The sequence below is a fragment of the Entelurus aequoreus genome, linkage group LG05, assembly GCF_033978785.1.
Source record: "Entelurus aequoreus isolate RoL-2023_Sb linkage group LG05, RoL_Eaeq_v1.1, whole genome shotgun sequence".
Lineage (NCBI taxonomy): Eukaryota > Metazoa > Chordata > Actinopteri > Syngnathiformes > Syngnathidae > Entelurus > Entelurus aequoreus.
In genome coordinates this window covers 41353371-41372011 of record NC_084735.1, presented here as the reverse complement: position 1 = coordinate 41372011, position 18641 = coordinate 41353371, and the positions used below count along the sequence as shown (strand labels likewise).

General features: G+C 38.8%; 1 protein-coding gene across 3 annotated transcripts in view; it reads right to left on the bottom strand.

Annotated features, from left to right (window-relative positions):
- nlgn2b (neuroligin 2b) overlaps nt 1-18641 on the bottom strand; it is a 312849-nt gene that overhangs the window by 159303 nt on the left and 134905 nt on the right. For 2 of the 3 annotated variants that reach the window (XM_062048113.1, XM_062048110.1), the window contains exon 2: nt 10411-11134. In XM_062048113.1, the coding sequence (XP_061904097.1) occupies nt 10411-10924 (514 nt within the window). In that variant the 5' untranslated portion in view covers nt 10925-11134. Of the gene's footprint in view, nt 1-10410; nt 11135-11400; nt 11451-18641 lie in introns of all 3 variants that reach the window. The other variant, XM_062048112.1, reaches the window with a different exon arrangement.

Genomic DNA, 18641 nt, shown 5'->3' with positions numbered 1-18641 from the left:
GGCTGCATTAAAATGAGTGCGTAAATGTATTTTAATATAAATAACATCATGCTACAAGAGGAAATAATGGATATTAATCATGGATATTAGCTTGCATGGTCATAAACTAGCTTTCAGTGCTGTGATATGGACTTTTAGCAATAGACAAGTATAGTTACGATAACTCTATTACTGGAATAGGAAGTAAGAGGTTATACTGTACATATATTATGGGGTTGCACCTATCATTATACTCATATATATTTTCTTGTAGCGGTTGCTTTAAGGACATAATTCACCACACCTGTTTACTTGACTTTGTCGTCATTATTCACTGTCATTGTTCGATTGTGCACATAACAATGTTGTTCTTATTTAGCATTCATATATGCAGTTAAGAGTGAGTATTTCGGTGCGGCCCCTTTAAGTGACCGTCAGATTTACCCATAGGTGGGGGTTTGTTGTGACCGCCATTTTGAGTCGCTTTATGTTAGGAGTCATTCATTCTTGTCTTTGATGGAATAAACGGCGCACACGTTTTTGCGTCAAAAGATACTTCCAGTTGTCTTGCTTTCGCGTTACAAGCGCAACAATATATACTTTTCTTATATATTTTGATACATATTTACAGTATATCATATATACTCATATTAACAGGGCATTGTGAACACTCAAAACAGAGTCAAAATTTTAAATGTTGTTCCTGTAATTGAACTAAAATCATCATTATTAATACATCCACATATATATTTCAAAGTTGTTTTGTGTGTTTTTATTTTTCCTTCAGGATAATGAAGCAGTACCAGCACACTCATTCCAACAACCTGAAGACACATGCTATTTGCACTACATTTGTAGGTGTAAAGTAGAGTTGTACGGTATACCGGTACTAGTGTAGTATTGCGGTACTAATGAATCAAAAATGGTACTATACTCTGTTTGAAAGGTACCGGTTCCCAATTTGATTTATTTTTATTCTTTTAATGGGCATGACGGCACGCCGTCACGTCATGACATTGCTGGGTTTATGAGCAGAGGAGCGTGTTTGGCAGCGCACAATCACAGAGTACTTACTAGCAGACACAGTGTGTAGACAGAAAAGAGAGAACGGACGCATTTTGGCCTAAAAACTGACAATAAAGGTGAAGTAACACTGTAACGCCCTCAGGAGAGATGCTTTAAGACATGGCTAGCTAGCTAGCAGTGAACATCCATCCGCCATCCGCAGTGTTTTAGCTACTTCTAAATCACTAATCCTGGTCTCCATGGCTACAAATAAAGTATGTTTCTTACAAGTATCATCCCTGCAGGACGAGGAATAGCTCAACATGTTTCACTACACACCGTAGCTCACCGGCGTCACCACTAACAAAAGCTAGCGTGCCTGAATGTAAACAAATGCCATGGGTGGATTGACACCTGACATCAACTGTAATGATACCAAGTACGGGAGCGTATCTAGTCGATACTACTATGATTACATCAATATTTTTTTATTGTCAAAAATCTTTTTTTGTTTTTTAAAAATGTATATTATATTTAAAAACTCCGAAAATATGTCCCTGGACACATGAGGACTTTGAATACGACCAATGTATGATCCTGTAACTACTTGGTATTCGATCAATACCCAAATTTGTGGTATCATCCAAAACTAATGTAAAGTATCAAACAACAGAAGAATAAATGATTATTACATTTTAATAGAAGTATAGATATAACTTGTTAAAACAGAAAGTAAGCAGTTATTAACAGTACATGAACAAGTAGATTATCAATTTTCTACCGCTTGTCCCTCAAATTTAACAAAATAATACAATGAGAAATGACACAATATGTTATTGCATATGTCAGCAGCCAAATTAAGAGTCGTTTGTTTACCTACAACTGAAAGACAAGTTGTATTGTATGTTCACTATTTTATTTAAGGACTAAATTGTTATTTGATTGCAATAGAAACATGGTTAATGTACCGTAAGATTTTTTGTTAAAATAAAGCCAATCATACCATTTTCTGTGGTTCCCTTTATTTGGAAAAGTATCAAAAAGTATTGAAATAAATTTTGGAACCGGTACCAAAATATTGATTTTGGGACAACCCGGGGTTATGACAAGTTTATTTGAACAATTTTCCCGAAAATACGCATTGAGGCTATAGAGTTTTATATGATTATTCGATTACTCAAAAAAATTAAATCAAAAAAATTCTCAATTACAAAAATAATTGATAGCTGCAGCCCAAATTACTATACTTGATATCATTACTGCATTTGTATCGATCGCCGCACTTTTGTTTAGCTGTACTGTAGCTTGCAGTTACCATACCTTCCTACGGTGTGTAGTGCAGCACGTTTAGCTATTCCTCGCCCTCCAGCGATGATACTTGTTAGAAACGTAGTTTAAGTGGGGATTGCCGACTTAATGTGGCTTTGCACTGTGGAGGGACAATAGCCGCAAGCTAGAAACAGAGCTACTGTACATTGTGTTGAGGACTTGTTGTCATATTTGCGAGACACAGCAAGAATGTGTCATGAACAAGTATTATCACAATATGACTATTAAAAACCCTAATGTCAGCTAAATTGACATAGTTTATATCGCAAATCGTCTCTATTGCGCAACCCAGCTCTGCAGTAATCCATAGTTGAGGCTTATTGGAAGAGTCAGGAGAGCAGACACAAAGCTGCGTAGGTTGAGCATCCAGAGCAATTCTAAGGTGAGGCCAATTAATTTTAGACTTTTTATCTTTAGACTTGCATACTCATTAACACTGCTTCAAAAGTTGGACTTTGATCCTGTTTTCTTTTACCTGCCAATTAATAAAAAAGAACAAACAATAAGCCCATTAAGACATGCGGGTTTTGCATTGTGGTGTATTTTTGTACGTGTGTGTGTAAGTGTGTGCTAATTTCACCCCGAGAGGCCAAAACAAGGTTGTGTTTTCTGTTGTATTCGATCTGTATTCTCACTCACCTAGCTGCTACACTAATCTTAGCAGCTTTAATTACTACCTACTTCTGACCCCATTAAGAACTAATACATAGGAGAAGTACTGATGTGGTAACCCTTCAGTCAAGCACGGTTATTACACTGAAAACATTTTAAACATACTTCTCAGAGGGAGAGAAAATTCACATGAAGATGTCGTCTTTGTCGATGCAATTTCTTTGAGACATCTCTGAATTTAAACTAACATCAATAGAAAGATTTTCTCATCTTTATTTGACTCCGTTTTGCCGTTTTATCTCGTTACTGTAAGGCTTGGCAATATATCGAATATACTCGATATATCGCGGGTTTGTCTCTGTGCGATATAAAAAATGAATATATGGTGATATTCGAGTATACGTTCTCACGCAGTTGCTTTTATCTGCGGGCATTACACTACAGGCGTTTCTCATTCTTTCTTGTCTCTCCTTCGCACAGAGACATAAAACAAGCGCACCTTCTTACATACGTCACATGCGTGCAACATCATACGCTCTCGCGGAGAAGAGAGGTAGCGGCATGGGTAAAGTTAGCTGTGGTGCTAATGGTGCGGTGCAAGTGGTAATACGAGAGAGAGAAGGTGCGAATTTGGTAACAAATAAAGGAAGAATTAATTCCAAGAAAAACAGCACGGGGTCCATCGTCTAGCAGTGGTTTGGCTTCAAGCGGGAATATGTTGAACAAGTAAGCGGCAAAAGCGTTGCTACAAAAAGTAGCAGCACTGCTAATGTGTAGCATCATTTGAAAAGTCACCCGCTAGAGAATGAAGAGTGCTTGAAACTGCATGTCAACATCTCCGTTCGGTGCCACACCCACAAAATGCCCAAGCAACCATTTCCACATCAACATCGTATGAAAAAAAAAGTCAACAACAGAAGGAGATAACGTCCGCAGTAACCTACCACATAGCGAAGGACATACACTATTTGATTTCATATTATACAGCTAATTTTTATTTGACAGTTACTGAAATATCTTGTGTGACATCATGCACAAAAGTGCACTTTATTTGTTTTAAACTATTGTAGTCGCGTTCTGTTCAAAAAGTGCACTTTAATTTAGTGTTGTTTTGATATGTCATCTTAGTGACATCATGCACAAAAGTGCACTAATAGCTTGTTTTAAAATGTCTCTGACAATCTTGCACTTTCTGTTTTGGAAATGACATGAATGTTTGTGCCACTACTTAATAACTGTTTAATAAATACAGTTTTGGTAAATTGACTTAGTTGTGGTTTCCCTCTCTGCATGAAAGTTTAAAAGAGCATATATTAATGCAGTATGAACAAGAATGTTTTAATATAGACACATAGAATCATCATACTGGTGTGATTATATGCATCAAGTGTTCATTCAAGGCTAAGGCAAAATATCGAGATATATATCGTGTATCGTGACATGGCCCAAAAATATTGAGATATTAATAAAAGGCCATATCGCCCAGACCTACGTTACTGTATAGTATCCAAAATAAAATACAAATACAAAAGTTAAAAATATGTGCTACAGTCATCTCTATAATGATATTCAGCATTGATTTGTATTGTTTAGAGTTGTCTTACTGCAAAATAATTTGTAATAATATTTGTGATCCAAATATTTTTAAACCTGGGCCGAAAAAAAAAAAATGCTGGACAAATTATTGCTGATATTATTGTCAGCATTATTTTAGACCAAATTAAGCACTAATGTAATAATTATAATAATAATAATAATGAAAGCATCCCTTTCAAACACAATAAACGTGCATTTCTCAATAATTTAGTATTGCAATTGGAAGGTCAGTAACTTAATTATCCGATATAAATTTAAAAAATGATACAAATAAAATTGACTCTTAATTTCTGTTACCAAACATTTCAACAAATATTGGACATCTTGAAGTGCAGTTTTAAAAACTGGGTCAGGAGGATTTGTTTTGCCATCACTTACCAACAAATTTGGCATTCTGAGTACTGAGGATTTTTCAATGGTCTCAAGTTGCTCATTTGGTTTAAAGCCGAAATGTTCCCACACATTTGGCTTTGTGATCAGAAGTTTTCCTCCTAATTTCAATATTACATGTAGGGATGTAACACTAAACCCTATTAATGATAACCACGGTAAAACTCCCAACAGTTAGTATTACCATTTGAAGTTAAAGTTATTGAAAAACCGTGATTGATAAATGCACTTTGATGAACTCACGGACTGACTGGTGCCAGCATGCTAGCTTAAAATGCTAACATGAAAACAATCTTTCCCCATAAAGAAACAACATACCCCAATCTCAATTTACATAAACACATTGCTGTCTGAGCAACTAAGTTATTCAATTGTGCACATTGAACCTGCAAGCTATGCTTTCTTTGAGCAAAGTGATTGTTCTATACGAGACAAAGATGTTTTCAGATTGTACTGAAGGACCGCTGAAACAGAGTAGTACGCCACAACCACCACCAGAAATAATAAAATAATACAATATTGTATTTCTTACACACTTTATTTAAAAAAAAAATCTTAAAATGCTACAGTAAAAAAAGTATAATTAAAACAACAGTTTAGCCATAAAAACGATAACATATTAAGACTAAAACACTTTTAATCAGTGCTGTGCTGGCCTAACATAACCAGAAATCATGATTATAATTAAAGATAAAAGTATTTTTTTATTTACTTTCCCTAAATATCTAAACATATTCATATTCTCTTCATGTCATATTATGCTCCTTCCAATGCTGTTGTTTTTAGGATAGAGTTTGTGTCCAATCAGAATTCAGCTAGCTTATGTTGCTATGCTTTTCGAAATCTGCCCGGGGCTTTCAGAATCAACAATGCGGGCGTCTTTGCACTGTCAGTGAACGGACACGTAGAGGTGATAGACAATTGCGATAGCCAATCAGATCACGAGTTGTTGTCAGTAAGGCCTTCTAGCTGGCCTTACGCTGTGATTGGATACTGACTTGGGAATCCATACGAGCCATAGAAAATCACAGAAAACTCAATAACCACTAAGATAAAGTGTTTGTCTTACACCTAGTAATCCGCTGTGGACAGACGAAGCCAAGCAATGCAGGTTTAGTGAGCGGTGCGCGCTATCGCGAAGTAGATTCATTTTTGGGAGGCAATCACATTTTGGCACAACACCGGCGGCGAAGTGGTTTCCCTGCCACTTTCACACGAATCAACCGACTACTACGAGCGGTACCACTGGCTTATAAGGCGTCAAATGGGTGCTATTATTGTGAGTTCAAATATATTATTTCTTTATTTCTTCATGTTTCACTTGTTTTTTTACAATTATTTTAATTTTTACAGTACCACGCAAGATATTTTTTAATTGCTGAAGCGGGTTTATTGAATGTTAAAGGCGCCGAAAAATAAACAATTTTGTACACTGTTGAGGGGTTTCAATGCACAGTAGTGTGCAAGTGGGTTTCTGTATAGTATCTCCAGCCGTGTCCATGTGGTGACATAAGTTACGGTATTTGGAAAGGTGAAGTCGAACTAAGTAGGACATCACTGAAGGCCTAGGTGAGAAACGCACGGCCCGCCATTGCTTTTAATTGTTATATTTTCAGTGAAGCATAAGAAACAAAATATGCAAAATAGTGGGTTTTCAAACAGTGTGTCTATTTAATTTAGTTGTTTACAATTTGTTTTTAAGTATAAGTACGTTTTGAGCACATTCAATTAAATTTTCATAGTAACAATTGGGTTCAATTCTTTTAAAATTGTTCCAACTGATTTTCCTGGGTATATGTTTAAATTAATTAAACACGGACACATGTGCTTAATTGCTGAGCTGGGTATTAGCCTAGTGCAGATTATGTCTGCGTTTAAGAATCTAAAAAAATTAAATAAACATTCATCTAAATGACTAATGGTGATTGACATTAACATAAACCACAGGGGATTACAGTTACATCACAGGGTTCATTTGGGCTACAAAATAGATGTCTGCCCCCCCTCCGAATAAAATCCTGACTAACCCATCAAAATGACACTTCTCCAAGGGTGTGCTAGAGAAGAATTAATACAAATGTGACATTTAAGAACTGCTAAGAAAGTGCCGGATTTTGGTCTGCGCTCGAAGTCCTGAGTCTCTTTTCTCTCGATGCAAAGCGCCTGATCGATGAGGCTGACTAACAGAGACGGACCAAAGGGGTTCACACTTACACACACTTACACCTGTTCTAAATGCAATTGGAGTTTCACAGGCTCATTTCATATCCTCTTGTGTCCACAGAAGGACACCACTGTGCCTTTAAGGACAACAATGTTGCCAGGGTGGTAACCTGAAAAAGCAAACATTTGACGCCAATTTGGGTCATTCGACAATCTTCATGAAAAAGTGCATGACTTTGTTTTGTTCAAACAATTGTATGTAATAGAAGAGAATAAGGAATTTGTTTAAATAGTGTGTTGATATTGTAAAACTGTCAATAGCACTCACCAAAAATAAATTGAAAATCGTACAGTTAATACATTTGATCAATATTGGTATCGGCTGATCTCACTAATGGATGATCGGTATTGCAATCGGTAGCAAAAAAAAACCTAATTGTAACATCCCCAGCAAAAATTGTATTATTTATCAAAATTAGGATTTTATATTCAGAGGCAGAAATTTACTTCTGCTTCAGCCTTTTTTATACCGCAAACTTCCCGTTTTCCCCAGGAGACTCACATATTTTGCCCGTCTTTCCTGGTGCTTTTCTTATGAGAGAAAAAAAGAAGGTTGTATTAAAGTACCAATGATTGTCACACACACTAGGTGTGGTGAAATTATTCTCTGTATTTGACCCGTGACCCTTGATCACCCCCTGAGAGGTGAGGGTGAGGGGAGCAGTGAGCAGCAGCTGTGGCCGCGCCCGGGAATCATTTTTGGTGATTTAACCCCCAATTCCAACCATTGATGCTGAGTGCCAAGCAGGGAGGTAATGGGTCCCATTTTTATAGTCTTTGGTATGACTCGGCCGGGGTTTCAACTCACAAACTACAGATTTCAGGGCGGACACTCTAACCACTAGGCCACTGAGTAGGTTTACTGATTAGTGATTCATCGGTGACTGATCTTGGTCCCTTTTTTTTGGGCTCTTGTAATAAAAAGGAAGTTGTTCTCCTGAACACCTTCCTGGTCTGGGCCTCGGAGCCCGAGAGGAAGTTGCGTGGACTCATCCGGGTGCAGCATACCGCCATTTTTGGGAAAGTGCACCACGTCATATTAGTCGACTAAAATATGAAGTATAGAAGATAAGGCCTCTTTAAAGTTAATTCGAAAGCACATTTACTTAGACTACCTGCAAAGCATTTGTTTCACACACAAGTAGCATGATCTTATGGTGAGGAATGATGTAGTTAGTCATTTTTATCTCCATAGGTCAATGCATTTAAAGACATTCTTGACAAGTTTTAAAAAACAATTTATGCTACATTGCTGCACAAAGCAGGTATATACTGTATGTGTAATGTGAAACAAAGTTATGATGCATGCCTTCATCGTAATTTGTTTGAGCATGGGAGAACCAAAAGCAGCCAATGCACTTTGTGTAGTATTAATTTATGTGTTGATGTCACAAAGACTCGTCTGCTGACGTCATCATTTAGCGTCAAAGATAAAATGTGTCCTCTTCAATTTCTCCCAGGTGTACATATATTATTATAATATTATTACATGTTAAATCCACATATTTTTGTTTTGGCGGTGAGAAACCCAACTTCTGATTGGACACACACACTCACACACACCCCTCTCATGTACGTAAAGTCTGTAAATGGATATATTCCCAACTTGAGACGAGAGAAGGCAAAACGAAACATGATTGGATTTCATTTCTGTCAACATTTCCGTCTCGTTTTTATTCTTCAACGAAAATGTCAGTTAAGGTGTTTTGATTAGTTATCTTATTTTTGTAAGGGGAAAAATAGGTTGTTGACGATAAATAAGACAAAAATTATCAGTGAAATAAATTAGCACTGATTAGCACATCCCTAAAAATATCTTAAGATGAATTCAAAAGCAGATGGCAAAGTTAGAGCCACTAAATAGGTTTATGCCTCATAATCTTATTAGTCGACTAATCGTTAAGATAATAGATGATTAGTCAAAATAGTCGTTTGTTGCAGCCCTATTGGGATACATGGTTTTCTAGAGTGTTATAAAGAACAAGATACACAAAACCAAACTGAAAACTGTGTCACACAACTGTGATAAGACCTGAACAGTCCATCCCTAGTTTTGATGCATACATTATACTTCTTTTGTCATTGGAGTTCCTGTGCATGTTACTTGTGAAACAGACATGCTACTGATATGAACGTAAACGCTGTCAAAGTAATGCAAAATAGTCTGATCTTTCTTAAACATGACAAACAGAGCTCAAAACCCGCTACAACCGACGCACCGACACACGCCTCTCGCCCTCTCCCACTAGCTGGAATGTTGTGTTATTCAGATTTTCTAGGAAACTTCCCTCATCATCACAGGTATGTTATGAACATCAGCATGATACATTGACTACATTTCCATGAACTAAATTTGTCTGATTTCTCAAATAATTTGGCTCCAATGAGGCATTTTTCAACCCATGTAAACGCCTCAAACTTATCGTGTTTGGCTTTTGAAAAATCATTCTAACACTTCTGGATTACGCGATTGAAAACCAGACCTCTCGAGTGGGTGTGTGTCGCCGCAGTCTCAACATGCGGGATACAACCCGTAAGCTGATCCCGTTTAAACAAAAATATAGGCATGAACTGGAATGAAGAGGAGAGAGCAGATATTTGCTTCATGAATTAAAAAAACATAACATTTGGAAGTCGCTCGTATATGTACAGGAGTCTGAATGAAGCCGACAATCTCCATTTCATTTTTTTTTTTTCCTCTCCCATCCATGTACCTCAAAATGTTCTATTATAATGTGTATATCCTGCACGTTGAGACTGTTGCATGCACAACACAAACACCCTCACTCCAGAGATCTGGTTTTCAATCCCATAATCTAGGTCAGTGATTCTCAAAATGTGATACGTGTACCACTATTGGTACGCAAGCTCTATCCAATTGTATGCCAAAGAGTCACTTAAATTAAAAGTACAGTGTTTTATTTTCCTATTTTCAAACACAGTGTTACTGTTCAAACCATGTGCAATGTTACAATGGCCAAAAGTAATAAATATACTTGTTGGATCAAACCTCTGCCTTGTTTTAAATTAATACTATATACTGTATTCTAATGTTGGTCATTATGGTGGTAGTTGGAGAGCCACATTTTTTCTGAGGTAGTACTTGGGGAAAAACGTTTGAGAATGACTGATCTATTGTGTTAGATTGACGTTTCAAAAGCCAAATACGATCAGATTAAGGTGTTTGCATGGGTTGTAGCATACTTCTTTGTAGCCAATTTGTTTGAGATATCAAACTAATATGGTGCAAACATAGTCGGTGTTGTTCTCACTTACCATCTTCTGTAGGTACATAGATATTAAGATAAAGGCAGTCTTCGCTCTGGTTCTGAACATAAGTGGCGGCGGCATCCAGATTGTCCGTGAACCACACCGGTAGCATGATCTCAGGTAACACTCCGTGTACGTTCTGGGGACACACAAGCGCAAACTGAGTGGCATTGCGGATCTCCTGCCAGGAGCCCGGCGCCTCGGGAGGCTGAAAGCGGCGCTCGCCGATGGGCGCGGTGGCGTACGGCACTCCCAGGTACTGTTCCACTGGACCCAAGATCTCGTTGTTGAGCTCCTTCCTGATACCGCGTATCTTCCCGTAGCCCGTAGATACTATAGGATGTTTGTCCACTCGCTGACATGAGGAGAGGATGAGGTGTAGGGCGAGACCCAAGAGCCACACCAGACAGGGGTTAGCGCTCCGTTGAGGGGTATATTGACGTTTTCCACCAAAGCCTTGGTGGCTGGCAGCATTGAGAGGAAAAAACAACATGTCCAAAATAAAAGCTGCTTTCATCATCTCAAAAGGACATCAGCTTGATGATTACAGAGTCATGAAGGAGGAGGAAGGCAAACAGAGGATGGTTGTAAGGTGACAGGTTAATAGTTTTCCTTGGGTGACATTCCGCTGTGGGGCTTTTGGTAGCATTCTCAGTTAGAACCTGTGGTCTCATCTGTCGTCTTTGGATCTCCTAATGGGCCAAAAATGCAGTCGGGAAGGCAATTCCACCTGCAAGAAAAAGAAGGTTTAAATAAGTCAGTGTATTTGAACAGCTGTTTAATCCTTGGTTGTCAGTGCTGTGTTTACAAGGCAAACAGAGAGAGTAAGGTATCTTATGGAAAAGAAGAATTTCACCAAAAATGACGAGTCTATTTGAAGGTAAATAAGGACACTACAGATGTAGATATCAACTGTAAAAGACAACGTGAGGGGTTGTGACATGTGGGTAAGATTGATCTATGGTGAAAATGGCTGCACTGTGACAAATGGCTCACATTTACTGAAGAGTTGTTGCAGTGCCCGACTGTTAGGAGAAGTGATGTTTCTATTACACAGAAAATACAATTTCAGGCACAAAAACGATTTAATTCACACACAACTAAAAATTGCACAATAAGTCCTAAAATCAACATTCAGTATGCATCAATGTAAAATACTTTTATTTTTTCTTGTCATGTTGCTCAAGTAACCAAAATATTAGAAACATCGCTCAACTAAGGCTAAGTCTACATAAACAAATGTATTTCCTAAAACGCACATTCCCCCACATTATAATGTCTATGTTCATCAATACGGTGTAAAAAGAATTGCACATTATCCTGAAAATCAGCACACACATACACAAAGCAAACGTTGTGATGCGTTTGTAAACTAATGCGCCACGAATGCTTAAAATTATCAAAATACGTAAATTATAAATGTTATTAGAGATGTGCCCATTACTCCATCAATCCATCCATTTTCTTCCGCTTATCCAAGTCAGGCCACGGGAGCAGCAGGCTAAGCAGAGAAGCCCAGACTTCCCTATCTCCAGCCACTTCGTCCAGCTCCTCTCGGGGGATCCCGAGGCCTTTCAGGCCAGCCGGGAGACATAGTCTTCCCAGCGTGTCCTGGGTCTTTCCTGTGGCCTCCTACCGGTCGGACGTGCCCTAAACACCTCCCCAGGGAGGCGTCCGGGTGGCATCCTGACCAGATGCCCGAACCAACTCATCTGGCTCCTCTCGATGTGGAGAAGTGGTGGCTTTACTTTGAGCTCCTCCCGGATGACAGAACTTCTCACCCTATCTCTAAGGGAAAGCCCCACCACCTGAAGGAGGAAACTCATTTTGGCCACTAGTACCCGTGATCTTGTCCTTTCGCTCATAACCATAGGTGAGGATGGGAACGTAGATCGACCGGTAAATTGAGAGCTTTGCCTTCTGGCTCAGCTCTTTCTTCACCACAACTGATCGATACAGCGTCCGTATTACTGAAGATGCTGCACCAATCCGCCTTTCGATCTCACGATCCACTCTTCCCTCACTCGTGAACAAGACTCCGAGGTACTTGAATTCCTCCACTTGTGCAAGAGCTCTTCCCCAACCCGGAGATGGCACTCCACCCTTTTCCGGGTGAGAATTATGGACTTGGACTTGGAGGTGCTGATTCTCATCTCAGTCGCTTCACACTCGGCTGCGAACCGATCCAGTGAGAGCTGAAGATCCTGGCCAGATGAAGCCATCAGGACCACATCATCTACAAAAAGCAGAGACCTAATCCTGCAGCCACCAAATCGGATCCCCTCAACGCCCTGACTGCGCCTAGAAATTCTGTCCATAAAAGTTATGAACGGAATAGGTGACAAAGGGCACCCCTGGCGGAGTCCAACCTTCACTGGAAACGGTGCCCGTTACTATATTACCTATATACTTACAGCATGAACAAAACCTTGAAGAAGGTGTTTGGATGTTTTTAAAGACTTTTATAGGCAGAATAGAGCAATTCCTACAGGCTTAATTGTAGGAGGACTTTTGATTGCAGTTATTTAATAGTTAGAATGCATAAAAAAAATTAAAATACATCCGTTATCATGTCTTTCATAATGATTGTGAAAAGTGCAGTTCCCCTTTAAGTAATTTAGCAGCTATTATTTATTAAAGGATATCGCTGAATAGACGATGTGTTTATTTAAAAACATTTCTGATTGTTCAAATATGTTCAAACGTACAAGTAGGACAGATGATTATCTGTCCATCGTGTGTTTGCAGCATGAGCACTGTCTCAGTTTGGGCATCCTTTTTAAATGTTCAAAACAAATCAATCACATTGTGCATACTGTATAATATATTTGCATTTTCTTCTCCCATTATTGTGGGTGTTTTGATGATCAGCATATATTTTGCATGTTAATGAAGACTTGGATCGCACACTTTATTCTGCTCACTGAGGAGACGGAGTCCTTTTTACACATGTTTAGTAGGTTAACTTTGCGTGTGCTATCAAGTTTGCATATGTTCTAGTGCATGCAAACCTTTAGTAAATCAGGCCCTGAACGTCTACTCTTGTCAGATTTTTTAAAAAAGCTCAAGTTTTAAAAACACATTTGTACGTTTGCATGTGGAGGTAAGGCCAAAACACATAACAATATGCGCATGTGTGTACATAGCCTCAAACAACAATAATAACCATGGAGCAGAGATCTTCAGACCCACACAGTACTGCAGCAGGGTTGTGATATATATATATATATTTTTATATTTCTACCAGCAATTTTTCCAAAAATGTTTAAATATTTAAATACATAATAATGATCCAACACACTGTAGTAGGGCTGTACGGTATACCGGTACTAATAAAGTAACGCAAAACTAATGAATTAAAAATACCAACATTGCTGGTAAAACGAGCAGAGTCGCATATTACGCAATGCACGGAGTACTTACAAGCAGAAACACTGTGGAGATAGAAAAGGGAGAATGGACACATTTTGGCTAAAAAACTAACAATAAAGTTGAAGCTATAAACACTGAAGCACCACTCTGCGAGAGGTGCTGAGCTCTTGCTGTTGTTAGCCGTTAGCTTGCTAGCGGCTAACGTCCACCTGCAGTCGGTAGTGTTTTCGCTACTTCTTAATCACAAATCCTTGCTGCCTTGGCGACGAATAAATTATTTTTTACAAGTATCATCCCTACAGGACGAAGAATAGCCAAACATGCTTCACTACACATCTAAGGAGGATACAATAGCAACCGCTAACAGCACGCTAGTGCTCCTGAATGTAAACAAATGCCGTGGGTGGGTCTATTCAGACATCGACTGTAACAATACCGAGTAAAAGAGCCATACACAGTCGATACTACAATTATTATGTCGATATATTTTACTATCACAAAATCTTTTGTCTTTATTGTTTCTAAACTCACAATACGTTCCTCCACAAAGGCGAACTTTAATTATGACCAATGTATGACCCTGTAACTACTTGGTATTGGATTGACACCCAAATTTGTAGTATCAGCATAAACTTATGTAAAGTATCCAAACAACAGAAAAATAAGTGATTATTACATTTTACAAGAAGTGTAGATAGAACATGTTAAAACAAAAAATAAGCAGATATTAACAGTGAATGAACAAGTAGTGTAATAATCCGTTTTCTACCGCTTATCCCACGGGAATATGAAAAGTTGGCTCGTAAAGTTGCAGGCTGCGGCAACCATCTAAGGTTTAACCTGAGATGTACCCACAATGGTCTCATATCCACAAGCCTATGCCTTTGTTCTACCATGAAAGGCCACAGGACACACACAATCTTGTTGAAATCGCAAAAACAACTTTTGAATGAGAGAGTAAGACAGGTCAATTTTACAATTGAAAGTTCAGAGTAAAATTTGATGATTGTCAAATTTGTCAGACGAATTTCACAATCAAAGCCCAACTTGGACAGCACAACAGAACCAAAGCTAGACAAACAAGAAAGTTTCAAAAACTACAACTCAGTAAGAACACCTCCACACCGCAAGCACTCATTTGGAGGCAAAGAACTGGGAACTCAACTGATAATGAATCACACAATAGATGGGTAAAGAATTTGTCCAGCAGAAATCTTACCCAACCAGAAAAATATGTATTGGCGAAAGGGTTGAACTGTGCCATGACTCCACATCAGGTTCCTACAGTTGATTTGATCACAACCATTAGGAAAAACAACCTAACAGAAACCGAAGGGGAGCAAATGCGGCTGAAAGTGACATCAGCTCTTTCTAATGCAAAGCCCCCACCTCCAAACCTTTCCTTGGAGGAGAGGAAGGCAGTAACATCACTGAGCAAAGATGAAAACATTACGATCCTGCCAGCTGACAAGGGGAGATGCAAAGTCATTCTCAACACAACTGACTACCAAAACCAGGTGCTTAGACTCCTCAAAGACTCCACCACATGGAATACTCAAAAGGGACTCCACAAGTGGGTACAAGAGAAGAATCATCGAATGCTTACAAACTCTACACAAGTCAGAAGCCATCAACCGGACCATTGTATTACCGATTATACCCACAAGAAACCATCCCTGGTATTTATGGCCTTCCATTGTCAGCAGCCATTGTCAGCAGCATTAACTCAGTGACATACAATATTGCTAAGTATGTGGCCAACATCTTAGCACTTTTGGTTGGCAAAACTCCACATCCTGTCCAAAACTCAATTGACTTTGTAGCGAAGATCAGAGATCTAAAACTGGATAAAAATGTAGCTATAGTTTCATTCGAAGTCACCTCCCTGTTCATCTGTATTCCAACCCAGGATGCAGTAGAGACAGTGAGGCAACGTTGAGTAGGTGATCACACTTTACAGGACAGATCGACACTAAACCCAGAACAGTGGTGCCTTTTACCGGGACTTTGCCTTAACACTACATACTTTCAATTCATGGGAACATTTTACCGACAACAACATGGTTGTGCCATGGGATCACCTGTATCTCCAATAGCAGCAAACCTTTACATGGAGGACATGGATAAGAGAGCTTTGAGCTCTTTTAAGGGAACAGTACCACGTCATTGGTACAGATATGTGGATGACACATGGGTGAAAATCAGAAACCAAGAAGTGTAAGCCTTCACCGAGCACATTAACTCAGAGGACAAACACATCAGGATCACACGTGAGGATGTCAAAGACAGTAATTTGCCTTTTTTGGACTGTGATGTTCACATTGGAGAAAACACACACATACTGATCTATACCAACTTTTTGATTCACACCACCCATTGGAACACAAACTGGGTGTTATCAGAACCCTACAACACAGAGGTGATAACCAGCCCTCAGGCCAAAGAGAAAGAGCATAGGCATTTGAGGGAAACCCTCAAAACCTGTGGTTTGTGAAAAGTGCATCCAGTTCCAGAAATAACAAGAACAGAGTGGATGAGGAGGAAAACGGTGACAGACACAAAAATATTGTCATTCCATATGTATCAGGTCTATCTGAGGTACTCAGAATATGTTTTAACCAACACAACATCTCAGTACACTTCAAATCAGGCAATACGTTTTACGTTTTTGAATACACACACATACATTGTACAAGAAAAAGAGAACCAGCTAACTTCAACTTCCATTATATCTCCCAAACGTAAGGCATACTTTTTTGTGGGCAGCATGCCAAAGAAAAAGTAAAGCTAAATTAGACATCGTAAAACGCTCTGTGGAGAAATCACATTGGCGGCATGCCTGGTCCAAGCTGCTCAAACGCTGCAACCATAAAGGATAAAGATGGTATTCTTGAACATGATCCTAACTAAGCAGCATAGTGGTCTTGTATTGAGACTTCCTCCTCCTAATAAGCTTGCAAAGCCTCATCCAGTGTACAAGACAACCACACGTAGACAACTAAAAAGAGTTCTCGCCTCATTGTATTTATTTTGATTTTGTTTAATTATTGAATTGAATATTTTTAATCCGTACTTTAAACGTCTTACATGTTTTCTGTGTAAAGAGAGAGGGACCAAGATGTTAATTTAGGTATAATTAAGTAAACTCAACTTATAATACAGTTATAGGAACTTTCAATCAATCACTCAATCAAAGTTTATTTATACAGCCCTAAATCACAAATGTCTCAAAGGGCTGCACAAGCCACGACGACATCCTCGGCTCAGATCCCACATCAGGGCAAGGAAAAACTCAACCCAATGGGCTACAATGAGAAACCTTGGACCGCAGATGTGGTAACCCCCCCACCCCCTGGGCGACCGGTGCAACTTTCATAACCCAAGGGCCACCTGTATTGGGATCACCCCTCGCAAGTTCTTAATGAAACAAGAAATACTGGTAATTTAAAGCACTCAAAATAATATAAAAGTTTATCTCACTCACCCACGACTATATTTAACTGAATGAGATACAGTAACTCCTCTTGCAAGTAATTAATGATTACTGCCACCTTTCGAAATAGAAATAATCAGAACTACTTGAAATATGATTGGAAATCAACCAGCAAGTCAGATGGATTGTGATAATACAGCAGAACAGACGTGATCGTGGTGCTTAAGCGCAGGCAAGCAGGGGTCAGGAGAGTTAGAAGGGACACCCGAAAGCTTGGTTTATAACTCGGTGGTAATAAATAATGACTCCATTTATTGTTTTTTATTTTGCGATTAAGAGCATTTTATTACACCCTTGATGAAAAGAATGTCACACACATTTTTTTAAATAATTCATTACCATTATGCTTGCCACATCTTGACCCACGGACAGATTATCTGTATTCCCTCTCAACACATCAGAGAGTTGACAAGAAGATTGTGTTTGACCTCAAAGGTTCAATAAAAAAATTAAATCATGCTACAGTATATTTTCTTCTTGAAAGAAATAGAAAACTAGAACCAATAAAAGTATCATTACATAAGCTGATCAGTTGCAGTACCATCAAAATCTTAATGGCGCCATTCTTCAGCACCGGGCAGCCATTGTATTGTAATGACTCCAATCCGCAGAGAACATAAAATAAATAAAAGCGTATAAATACAGCATTGGGGGAGTGAGCGTACCACAAAGCCATTTTACTGCACTCTTTCAGCGTGTCAGAGCCTGAGCCTTTGCCTCTCAACTCAGTTCAGTCGGTGCTTGCTCTCGCATTATTACAGACGAATGGGCAGTGCTTATCTCACTCTGGCTTTGGAGACAGAGCAGTTTAGGTGTGATAAAGGCTTTATGTGCTGCTCACATTTGGTTGAATGCCACGTCAACCCGCCATCCTCCTCAACCCTGCAATATCCACTCTATGCCGCATACACTGGAGATGATGGTGAAATAAAGCAGAAGGATGGTGTGCAGCGCTTATAAGAGGATCGTGTTAGTGGTGGTGTGGCAGCAAATGTGTCTCATTTGAAAATAATACAATAACAAGCTGTCTGGAAAAATATTTGGTTAATTGAAGGCCGCTTGAGTGACTTTGTTGTGTCACGCAGCCTAAGGTGGTGAAACAACCGGAAGCCTCTTTGTATGTAATCAATAAACTTAACTTCCATTCAGTACACATGTTTATGCACAGCGCAACATTGTTTTATATTACAGATCAGGGGTATCAACTCGTTTTTTTATCAATTTTGGTTGCCTTCAGTGGGCTGCTTTTAACAGTACAAAAATACATTATTCTCGTTACCTATTTGCATAGACAATTGTGTTTGATTATAATTTTTTACTAACAGATTGATTTATAACTTGCATTGGAATCTTAAATCAAGGTGACAAGCAA